This window comes from Cajanus cajan, chromosome 7, assembly GCF_000230855.2.
Source record: "Cajanus cajan strain Asha chromosome 7, NIPB_CcT2T_4, whole genome shotgun sequence".
NCBI classification, from domain to species: Eukaryota; Viridiplantae; Streptophyta; class Magnoliopsida; order Fabales; family Fabaceae; genus Cajanus; species Cajanus cajan.
Genome location: NC_138523.1, coordinates 13,056,009 through 13,068,161, shown reverse-complemented (window position 1 = coordinate 13,068,161; position 12,153 = coordinate 13,056,009). Strand labels below are relative to the sequence as shown.

At 27.1% G+C, this 12,153-nt stretch overlaps 1 protein-coding gene across 1 annotated transcript; it reads right to left on the bottom strand.

Moving 5' to 3' along the window:
• Positions 1 to 3,231: 3,231 nt before the first annotated feature.
• On the bottom strand, positions 3,232 to 11,200 carry LOC109791030 (glycinol 4-dimethylallyltransferase). Its single transcript, XM_020350281.3, has 13 exons — positions 11,030 to 11,200; positions 10,852 to 10,902; positions 8,802 to 9,067; positions 8,587 to 8,670; positions 8,416 to 8,490; positions 7,095 to 7,178; positions 6,912 to 7,001; positions 5,807 to 5,908; positions 5,084 to 5,179; positions 4,909 to 4,980; positions 4,717 to 4,815; positions 4,426 to 4,530; positions 3,232 to 3,461 (listed from the first exon to the last, which is right to left on the bottom strand). The coding sequence occupies exons 1-13, from the start codon at positions 11,079 to 11,081 to the stop codon at positions 3,420 to 3,422; spliced, it is 1,218 nt and encodes a 405-aa protein (XP_020205870.1). The 5' UTR covers positions 11,082 to 11,200; the 3' UTR covers positions 3,232 to 3,419.
• Between the last annotated feature and the right edge of the window lie 953 nt (positions 11,201 to 12,153).

Sequence of the window (12,153 nt, the reverse complement as noted above, 5' to 3'; positions counted from 1 at the left end):
TGTATTTAATTCTAGTTCTGATGTGGAATAGATGTCCTATGAGAGTCTCTTAGAAAACTTCTATATATGATCACTCTTGAGTATACAAAATTGAAAGAAAAATACAAACTTCTTGCATTGGAAAGAAAAATTTCAGAAAGATCTATTAGAGTTTTCTCAAGAGATTTAAAATTTCTAAAGCAAAATCACGAGTGTGGATTCATCTAAAGTTACAACTTTGAAAGCTGGAAACACATAACTTACAAAGGATCTTACCAAATTTGAAGAAGGTTTGTCAAAACTATATATGATTTTAAAACATAGAAGGCTACCATATGAGAATAGTGATACTAATTTTAAAGGAAAGGAAACCAAGTTTTGCCCTCCTCAATCTAAGACACTTTTTTGTAACATTTGTAGTAAAAGTGGTCATTATACGAACAAATATAATCTAAAAAGGAGATAGAAAATACTAAATTGTAAGGGAACTAATAAGAAAGGACCCAAAAATATTTGGGTACCAAAGCCTTAGATGATTTCTGTTGCAAACATCCTTAAAAATAGTTGCTCACAATACATGATGGGAGAAAGGTCTATGTTACTAGACTTGTAACCACATGATAGAATAGTCGCATTTGGAGGCAGTGACAAAGGAAAAATCAAAGATATAGGTAAAACTTGTAAGGATTCTATACCTATTATTGATAATGTTTTATATGTTGAAAGAGTAAGGCTTTATATATATGCTTAACATAAGTCAATTTTGTGGCAGTAGATATAATGTGTCTTTTGGCAAAGGTGCATGCATAGTCAGACAAAGTAATGAGTTTGTACTATTTATTGCCTATAGAAAAAAAATATGTATGAGATCAATCTAGATAATTTAAGCAGACAAAATGTAACATGCTTTGTTTTAAAAGAAGATGAAAATGGAATTGGTCCAAAAGCTTAGGCATGTCAATTTAAAACACATTTCAAAATTTTATAAGAAAAATTTAGTAAAAGGATTGTTAGAGATTTCATGAAAAAGTCATGTTCTATGTGAAACATGTCAAAAGAGGACATAAGTTAAAACATCTTTTAAATCTAAAAAGGTGATTTCCACTTTAAGACTACTTGAGATGTTGCATATAAAATTGTTTGAACTCACTAACATGCTAACTAGTTTGGTTGGTAAAGTGTATGAATTAGTCATCATTGATAACTATTATAGATATACATGGCTATACTTATTAGCCCACAAACACAAGTCTTTTCATTTCTTTGAATTATTCTATAAAAAAAATTCAAAATGAAAAAATGTTTTTTTTTGTATTTCTACCATCAGAAGTGACAACAAGACAAAATTGAAAATACTTATTTTAAAACCTTCTACGAGAATAATATTATTTTCCACAACTTCTCCTCACTAAGAACTGTTAAACCCTCAATTTGCTACATTATATCATGCTCTTAATATCTGTTTTTCTAGTTTATGATCATATTTGTTGCAAAAAAGGATGAAAAACTTTGTTGAAGTATCATGCATGACCATGCTTAGTAGCATGCCCTAAGCTAGAAAATACAAACCAATGCTTGGAAGCATGATTGTCCTTCCTATTATGCACAATTTGTGCTTAAGCGATGCACACCTATACTTTTAAAGCAAGATCATGCTGCTTGATATGCATGGTTGTGCTTGTAAAGTCACCTTAATTTTAACTATAAATACAAGTGTCTAGAGCACATTATAATCATCTAGTTTTTAGAATTTTTTTTTCTCTCTCTCTTTCATTCTTTGTCGAGGTTCTATAAGAGGCTAAAAGTCAACCCCTTGGAGGATGATTCTTCCCCTTTTTGTTAATTCTCACCCTTTGTTTTTTGGATTTTAGAACCATGTTAGGCTATTCGCCTATCATATATGGCTAATTTCCATGTTCTAGGATAATGATGTAATTGTTCCTTGTGAACCCTAATGATGAATTAAATGAATTCCTTTTCTTAATTGTCATATTATTTTAGTACTTTACCTTTTTATCCTAGTTAATTAAAAGTGCATGATGAAACTCTTTTGATTAATAAAAGCTTAAAATAATTGAATTTATAAATTTGCATGATCAAGGTTGTTTTCCTAACTTCAGATTGAACTAATTTATTACTTCAGTTATGTGTTTCTATGTTTTCCTTTATGAATAAACCTTTTATAATCAATTTAGTTTTCCTAAGGCAAAAATTATTGACTTCCTAGATCAAAGGTAAACAATTTTAAAAGTAATTTTTTTAATAAAATGTGAATGTGCTAAAGCATCACTATGCAAAGTGTGATCCTAACTAGGTTAGCACCATATTCTATATCAATCATTTGCAACGTCTAGGGAACTATATATGAAAATGAAGAAAATACAGAAAGTGTTGGGACCAAACCAAAACCCACTAATAAAATGCAACAAAAAAGGAACAAAAAACTAGGAGAAAATTAACAGAAGCCTATAAAAGTATAGAAATCAAAGTATAAAGGGGAACAAAGATTTTAAGGTCTTTAATATTCCAAATAAAGAAGCTTCATGAGGATTTGGTTGACATGGTAGCTCTCGACCAAGTTCTAGGCACAAAAGTAGCAATTTGATATTTCTTCTTTTTTTAACTTTTGGAGATCACTTGTTGGAAGGGTTAAGCCTCCTCCTAATGATTCTTATCATCTACTTACATGTAATCCTAGGCTATGCTCTTTGAAATGTGTTTTGAATAGGCATTGCATGCATAATTGCATTAGAATATGAAAACATTACAAAGTATTTTTTTTAATCTTGGATGTGATTGATTTTGAAATGTGTTATTGTGTATCTTTATATGCTTTACTATGTATGTTGTTGCCTGACCTTTGTTTCATACTAGAAACATGAATAAGATGTATTTCACTCCTTTCTTTTGTGTCTTGTTTGTACTTGGGTTGAATGTCAATTGCAAAGTAAGGTTTAGTTGAAGACTAATGCTAGTTAGGGATGAGGCTTAGGCCTTTATTCTTATGCTTTTTAATTTGTCATGCTCTAATAGGATGTTACATTGGGGTTTGAGTTTTGAATCTCTTTATGTATCTATACCTTTTGTTACTTTAGTTTTTGAACAATTTTTATGGCCTTTTAAGTTTTTTTTTGTTTTTTTTTTACGAAAGTGTTTCAATTGAATCAATTTGTGATGTAATAACCTTTTACCTTTTAATTTATTAACAAATTTTTTTATATTAATTGATGTCATGAGAAGTACATGGTATCATAAATGCTAAAGGGAAATATCAATATAGATTACACATAAAGTGTTCACATAATTAAAGAAAGTTCTTAATGATACAAAAACTCATAAAAAGACCACATAATTTTGTAGTTTTTATTATTTAAAATTTTTAGATGCAAAATACATCCTTGTTATTTTTTTGCATGTGTTATGAGGTAAAGTGATATCCTTTATCTTGCTAAAGGAAGGAGGAAGTATGCCACGTACAACAACTGCAAAAAGAAACATGAGATTAATTAATACTATAGTATGTTCCACTTTGTATGAATAAAACACCAAGAATTTATTACAAATAATATATATATATATATATATATATATATATATATATATATATATATATATATATATATATATATATATATATATGTGTGTGTGTGCATAGGAGGGGGTTAAATGGTGATACATTGACAAGGTAGAACAATTTTACACGGTCATCTAATCACAATCCGCCATATATAATAAGTTTGTTGACTTTGAAATAATTATCTTAAAAACCATATAAACTGTGATTTTTGATTAGTTAATTGTGTAAAACTTTTAACACTAATAATGCTTTACAAATAAACTCTAGACACTCACATGTAAACTAGAAATAATTATGTATTGGTATGTTTTGTGCTTTTAATGGTATTGAGTTTTTCTCAAGAAGATGAAGTTTGACCGAAATATGTTTAAGGTGCACCAACTCAGCCATAAAAATTCATGTTCACAAAAAAATAAATAGTTAATTTAGCAAATTTACCCATATGTTCTACATTTTATTTAGAAATTGTAAGTCAATAGAAATCAAACAAACTTATTTATCAAAATAATGAAAAAGTAATCAAACAATCATTTCTTTACTAGACACTAACATGTAAACTAGTAATAATTATGTATTGGTATGTTTTGTTCTTTGAATGGTATTGAGTTTTTCTCAAGAAGATGAAGTTTGACCGAAATATGTTTAAGGTGCACCAACTCAGCCATAAAAATTCATGTTCACAAAAAAATAAAGAGTTAATTTAGCAAATTTACCTATATATTCTACATTTTATTTAGAAATTGTAAGTCAATAGAAATCAAACAAACTTATTTATCAAAACAATGGAAAATTAATCAAACAATCATTTCATTACAATAATGACTTAAAACTAAACTCCTCAAATGGTAATCAATGTTTAGAAGAATTACCTTCCAAATATACATATAGAAGGATCTAGTGGAAGCTGGGCTTGTCAAATCTATGTTTTTGGTATGGTTCCAGAGAATTGAACCGAGAATAACATGCCCTAAACCCTAAAACATTGACATAAAATAAATTATTTAATATACAATTAGAATATTATATGACATCTACTTTTATATTCAATACTCTGATCAAAATGAAAACCTCATCTTAAGGTGCAAAGCAAATAACTTCTCAAGTGGGAGAAGGATACAATACACTTATAAATGTAACCTACACATATAAAAGTATATTACCGTGATAATTTTAATCAATGTGCTAGAAGAAGATATTGCTGATCCGACGAGACCAACTCCAAAAGCCATTTCAAAAAGGAAAACACAAATCCAAAATACCTGACAAAAATTAAATTAGTTAGGAGAAAACCAATGTTATACAAGAAAGCACAAATTAATAAGTATATTAAGATGTTGCATTTGCAAATTTACCCGTTTTTGACCTAAACGTGCTGAAAAAGAATGAATGCCATGTTTTGTATCTCCTTCAACATCAGGTATATCCTATATAAATCCAATAAAAGGGTTTACAACATATACAAATATATTGAACCAAAAGTTTGATGTTGAAAGTAAATGTATTTTATAAGAAGTTAGATGCCTTTACCTTGCTTAATGCTATTCCTAGAGCGTAGAAACTCAAGAATGCAATAGAAACAATGAGTGATCTTGGAAAGATTGCTGGCCTCTTGAACACAAATGTCTGAACAATGTAACATGAATTAGCAATAAAATATATATATATATATATATATATATATATATATATATATATATATATATATATATATTTGGCTTCCTTTCACATTTCTTCTTTAATTAATAACATGGAAGCATTCCTAGGACTAATCGGAAAAAAGTATATTAATTAATGCATATAAAAGTGATATCAATTGATAGCTTATGATTAGCTTTCATGTAAATTGTTTGTAAGTTATTGAGAATTAGTTAGTTATAACCTCTTATTCAAGTGATATAATTATAATTGTCATATTTAAATCTCAAAGTAAATGTACATATCAAACTTGAGCAATGAAAGTGGAACTCATTATTCTCTCTACATATGAACAACTTTTCTTCAACTTTCTCACCCACACATCTTGATGCAATAATGATGGGTGAATTCAAATAATTAATCATGTATCCGATATATATATATATATAATATATATATATATATATATATATATATATATATATATATATATATATATAATTGTAACTGCTAACAAGGATTTGTTATTATTCTTAATTTATATAAGCTAATACATGCTTGTATAGACTAGAGTGTAGAGGTGTATAAAAAGCACCAATAGGTATAAGAGAGAACCTGCATGTGAAGATAAAATGTAATTGGGAAAATATATGCCCAACTAGCAAACATAAACGTTGCTACGAGCTGTGGAAATCTCTTCCATCTCAACAGGGGAAGCTGAAAAGTTTCAAAACAGTGTTATCACCATTAAACAACAAAATTCAAAACGAGCCTTTCTTTACTTGTGTGTTTCTTATAGAAAAACAAAATCGTATCAATTATTCTAATTAACAAGTTTGTTTGTATTTGAATAATGAATCTTAATAAGAAAATGTAGCTCAAGAGGATTTTAAATGATTTAGCACAAAGAGGTCGTAAAATTGTAATTCTAAACTTTTAGGTTAGAATTTGAATTATATTTTTAGTATGGAGGCAAAAAAAAAAAAGAAGAAATACTATTAGAATGAAAACATGATTTTCATTAAAAAAAATAAAAAATAAATAATTATACTGGATGAATGTTAATTAATAGTAGTTTTATAATTTTTATATAAGATAAGGCATATAACTAAAATTTTACTGCAATAAATGATTTCTCTCTCTCTCTCATCTTGAAAGGAGAAATACATATACGGAGACAAATAGACAAATATAAAATGTTTCATTAAAATGTATTAAAAACAACAGCTTCATTATATTGTCCAGAATTGGAATTTGTGGGAATTACAACAATAAAAAATATTATTCATTATAATCACCTAGGAAAAAAAAGAGTACCGCTTCTTTATTATGAGAAAGAGTCCATGACAAAATTTTAAAGGAAACATGTTGGTTTGTAGTTCAATGTATTATGTTAATTAGCATTTATCTGTTTCAATTAATGTGTTTGTTTTTTTTTAATTCTCATTACCGATAAACAATGCTTTTATTAAATGTTGTTGAAATTTTGTCATCTAAGTTTGACAAAAAAAAAGTTTATTTATTTAAAATATAATCATTTAAATTTATCATTATTTTACTTTTATAAAACACACGTATTTGGAAGAATTTTATAAATAAATACTAATTAAAAACCAACAATTAGTTGTACAGGATCACTTTCATAACTTTTACATACTTACGACGTCCTTAAATATTATATAGGGGAAAAAGAAGTTTAGATGCATTGAAAATCACTCACATTGATTGAGTAGCCACTCCATAACGTAAAACATATTGCAAGACTCCAAAATAATGGCCAAGATCCTATAATTCCGCTAAGCCAAAAACTCTGTGCAAGAAAATAAAATATATTTTATTCTACTCTATTAATAAAGTTTGTAGTAAAAAGTATTATAATAAAAGAGATGAGTCTATATTGCACCAAAATTGCAGATGACGCAACAATAGTAACACCAGTTGTATAAGATAATTTCCCAGATGGCAATGGAAGATATGGCTTATTTATCTGCAACAAACCACGTAAGATAAATTAGTATTAAAACAAATCATATGCTACTTTTTTAAAATAAAATAAAAAAAAGTTTGTAAGCTATAAAAGGTTGCATGTTTCACCACCGTATCAAAGGATATAATAATTTGGGGACTAACAAACCAAAATATAAAAAAGGGTTTGGTAGTCAAAATCATATGAATTATTTAAGCAAAATCTCTTGACTATACCTAGTCTTCATATGTTTATGAATATTCAAACATAGATAAATCAGACAACAAATTCATCGTTATTATACTTTTTATGGAATAATATATAGAAGCCCAAAGGACATCAACAAAAATAAGGCTTTCGTTAAGTGTACTTCGATCCATTAAAACACACACCTTCTTTACCTTTTTTCTTTTGTTTGTTCCCTTAACATTCTTTTTTGAAAAGTACTTCTCAAAAGAGAAAAAAAAAGTTTACTTCCAAAAATTTCACGACAAAATTATATTTTTAAAATGTATTTTTTGGAAAATAAATTTACTCTTTTGAATAATATTTTCTAAAAGTATATTTTTACTCTTTTTAAAAGAAATTTCCAAAAGTATATTATAACATTCAACTCCAAACCGAAAAGGTAAAAATATATTTTCATCAAATATTTCTGAAAGAGAAAATATACTTCTAAAAAGTTATTTTCAAAAGAATAAAACTATATATTCAAAAAAAATACTTTAGAGGAGAGTAAATTAACTTATCATTCGAAAGTATTTTTTGAAATTATATTTTATTTTCTAAAAAGTACTTATTAGAAGAATAAAAATATATTTTCAAAAAGTACTTTCTAAAAAAATAAAATTATACTTCCGAAAAATATTTTTGAAAAAATAAATATATTTCTTTTTCATAAACTACTTTTCGGAAATTTAATTTAAGAATCACAAAACAATTTTCTATAACAGTAATAACAAAAAAAAATATTGTTTCTAATTGATAATTTATCATAAAATGAACAGGTTGTACCATTGGAAATGTCTTTAAAAAATTCACACCTTTGTTTTTTATGTATGCAATATTGAAGATGGGGAAAATTGGGATTTAGAAGATAAAATTTATTCTAAAAGGAGTAAATTAAAAAATATTTAAGAAAACTTTTGTAAACTATAGAGAAGAGAAGTGTGTGAACTAAAAACAAAAGTGTATATAACATCTGTCAACAAGCAATTTATTATTGATCCAAATTATTTATTTTTTTAAAGTTTCATACCTTGTCTATTTCAATGTCAAACACTTGGTTCACACCATTAATATAAAGATCCATAAAGAAGTGAGGAATCAAAACCTGAAACATTTTAAAAAAACTCAAAATGGATTAACAAGGTTAAAGGTTAGTTTACAATTGGGTATTCAAAAAGAAACAAAACATTTGGAGTTTCACCTGTAATAAACCAATAAAAAATAGTGGAGATATATCTGATACATTCTGCACTGCAATAAGAGACGCCGAAATTGTGCCTAGTGTCTGGTTTCCAATTTAAAACAATCAGATATTATTATTATCCAAAAACATAAATCATACAAATGAACATAATTAAATATTATCCATAAATTTGAGAATTATTTATTAATAATACTAGAAAAGTTTGAACTTACTCGAGCAATCATTGAGTAAGGATAGCAAAAGAAGTATATATTAGACAAGAAATTTTTGGTGGAGTCGAAAATGCTTTTGGGATTAGAAACATGAGATTCAGAGTCAAAAGATGGTGCGGGTGCTGCTTTCACTACATATCTCCTATTGCGTTCTTGGCCTTCAATGCCTTTGAAATGATGATTTAAACTTGGTTGTTGGAATCTCAAAAGGTTACATTCTATTTGAGTTTTCCGTTCGGGTTGTGAAGCTTTTGATACAAATGAACCTAAAAGACCAAATATTCAATGTAGTATTAGTGGCCATGCATAACAAAAGAAGGATGTTTGTGTAGATTCTTGAAAATTGAATTAAAACAAGTGACCACTAAAATTTATTTTTATTAGAGAAAACATTAAAGTTTCCTAATATACAAGTATTGATTTTCATATATTGAGTTAATTCAGAAGCAATAACCTCGTAGAGATCAGAAATATTCAGGATCGATCCATATATTATTAGGCTTAAAGAAAATTTTAATATGAAATTTTTATAAAACTTAAAAAAGGTAACACAAAGATAGATGTTTTTAAAAAATAAAAATAATATTTTATTCAACAATATTAAATTTCTATCTATAAAAAAATGCACTTTAATTATTATTATTATACTAAATAAACTAATAATAACAAAACTTAATTATATAAATACTAATATTTACTATAAACGATACGAGACGGAACTGAGGGAGGTGGGATTGGATGAGACAAGTATAAGCGACATTTTGTCACTTCCGATTCCAATAACCTTTTATTAATCCACAAGAAATACTCAATATGTAATTTATAAAATTATAAATCTATAAAAATAATACAATTTTATTTATAATATAATTTTAAAATAATTAAATATATTTATCATTTTACATTTTAAAATTACAAAATATTTAAATTTAAGATGAATTACATTTTTAAAAAAATTTTAAAATAATTTTTTCATGCTGTAAAACAAACTTACAATTTTATAAATACTTTAAGTAAAATAAGAAATATATATATATATATATATATATATATATATATATAAGACTATATCCAAATTGAATATTCCTATTTTTCTTTATTTTTAAAAAAAAATTAAACAATGAATTATATTTTCTTAATATAAAAAAGTAATTTTATAAATAAATGTGTGAGAGTTGACTTATATAAATAAATGTACTTTTATTATTAAAGAAAACCAAAAGAGGCCCATTAGCCCATCCTCGGTAAGTTCCCAATTTTAGAAGCCAAACATGAATGAAATAATTTATTACTTAAAAAAAAAAAAAACAACTAAAATATGAGGTTGACATATATAATTTTTTAATTTAAAACCTAAAAAGTTATCTCCGATCCTTTCAACTTGGAAACATCCCCCTAAGTATCTCTACACAGGTTCAACATAATCGACAGGGAAGGTGAAAAGCTGTTAGTTAATTTCTTTTTATCAATATATAGTCACTCTTTAATTTATTGGATTTTAAAGTTAAGATGTAATCCATATCATTACCATATCAGAAGCCTCACAGCACACACACACACCACAAAAAAAAAAAAAAAAGAAGAAGAAGAAGAGAGAAGATATCAACGTCAATATTTGCCAAGTAAAAGCACAAAATAGTTTAGTAATACTAAAGGATAATGGTGATTCCTCCTACTAATACATCTCACATAGCGGAAGAATCAAAAAAGTGAAAGACTATCAGATACTCAAGATTTTAAGTAATCATAAATACTTATTAGAGTAAGAAAATTTTATATACTGATAGTGTATAATTTAAATTACAAATTATAAGTGATTTTTAGGTTTTTTTTTTTACCGAAAATAAAATGTCTTCTTCAGTAAAAAAAACTCTAAAAAATATTTCTAAATTTGTATTTAAATAAACAGTAATTATATTAAGTTTGTCGACTTCTATAATAATTATATTCAAAACTCATATTAATAATAATTTTTGAATATTGATGGTGTAAAGTTTTTACAATGCATAACCATTAATTCCTTAAAGTAACAGAAGAATATGAGACATACTTGTATAGTAAATATTATTGGTGGAATGTTGCCTGCGACCGAGATTTCCACCTACAATTATGAATAACTCCTGATATATCAACTCAGCAAATGATTTGCAATGAAAAATGGATGAAATGAAAGAAGAAAGTAATGGTAGTTGATGCTTAAGAAGACGCGTATATGCATAAATATGTACCCGTTGTGAGTGAACAAGCATTAGGAGAAGATATAAATGACATGGAATCCATGGAAACTGAACCCACACAAAAGGCACACTTTATAGAACAAAGTAAATAAGAAAGACACCCCCTTCAGTGAAGAGAGGAAGGGGGTGATAGATTTTATATAGTAGAGTGGATATAATATGTTTTCTCCAAATTGATAGACTCCATGTGCTCCATTTTAATGGTCAAACTATGTAAGGCAAATAAATACAATATAATTGCAAAGAAATTACCACATAATAGCAAAGACCAAGTCAGAGCTAATTAAGTCAAACAAAACATAAACTGCTGGCGCCGCAGATGGTCTAATTCCAATATGTATTTTTTTATGCTAATTCCAAATATATATAAATACACACATAGAGAAGGTCGGTTTAATATTTAATTACATTAAATTTTATACTTTTTATATAATATAAATTTAATTAATTCAATCGTTCAATCATAATATATTCAATATTATATATATCAAATTTAACATGATTTAAAAAAAATTATATATATTATAAAAAATTAATATTTATATACATATATATATATATATTATATTATACATTAAAATAAAATAATATAATAAATTATTAAGTGTAACGTAGTAAGTTATTTCAGAATGCCCAAAAAACTCAATATGGGTGATTTAGTAGCCCGGAACGGACCGTTCCAAACTACTAAATTGACTTGTAAATCGTAGTTGAGAACGGGCCATTTGGAGGGAGAACGGACCGTTCCAAACCCCAAAAAGGGCCGTTCTGGAGGGAGTACGAGCCGTTCAGGATGGAGAACGGGCCGTTCTGGATGAATCTCAGAACGGGCTGTTCTGGTTTCAGAACGGGCCGTTCTGCATGTAATTTTTGTACGTGATGAGGGGGTGTAGAACGGGCCATTCCGGATTCAGAATAGGCCGTTCTGGCTACTCCGGAACTTCTAAAAAAAGGGGTTGGTGGTTGAGGAGAAAGTGAAGTTTTTAGATAGAAGTTTTAGAGAGAAGGACTTTGGGTCTGTGAGCTCCTTTCTCTCCCAAATTTCTCTGTATGATTCCTTTTCTGTTCTAGATCACTAATACCTTCTGTCTTTTCTTGAAATTCAGATTAGGAAG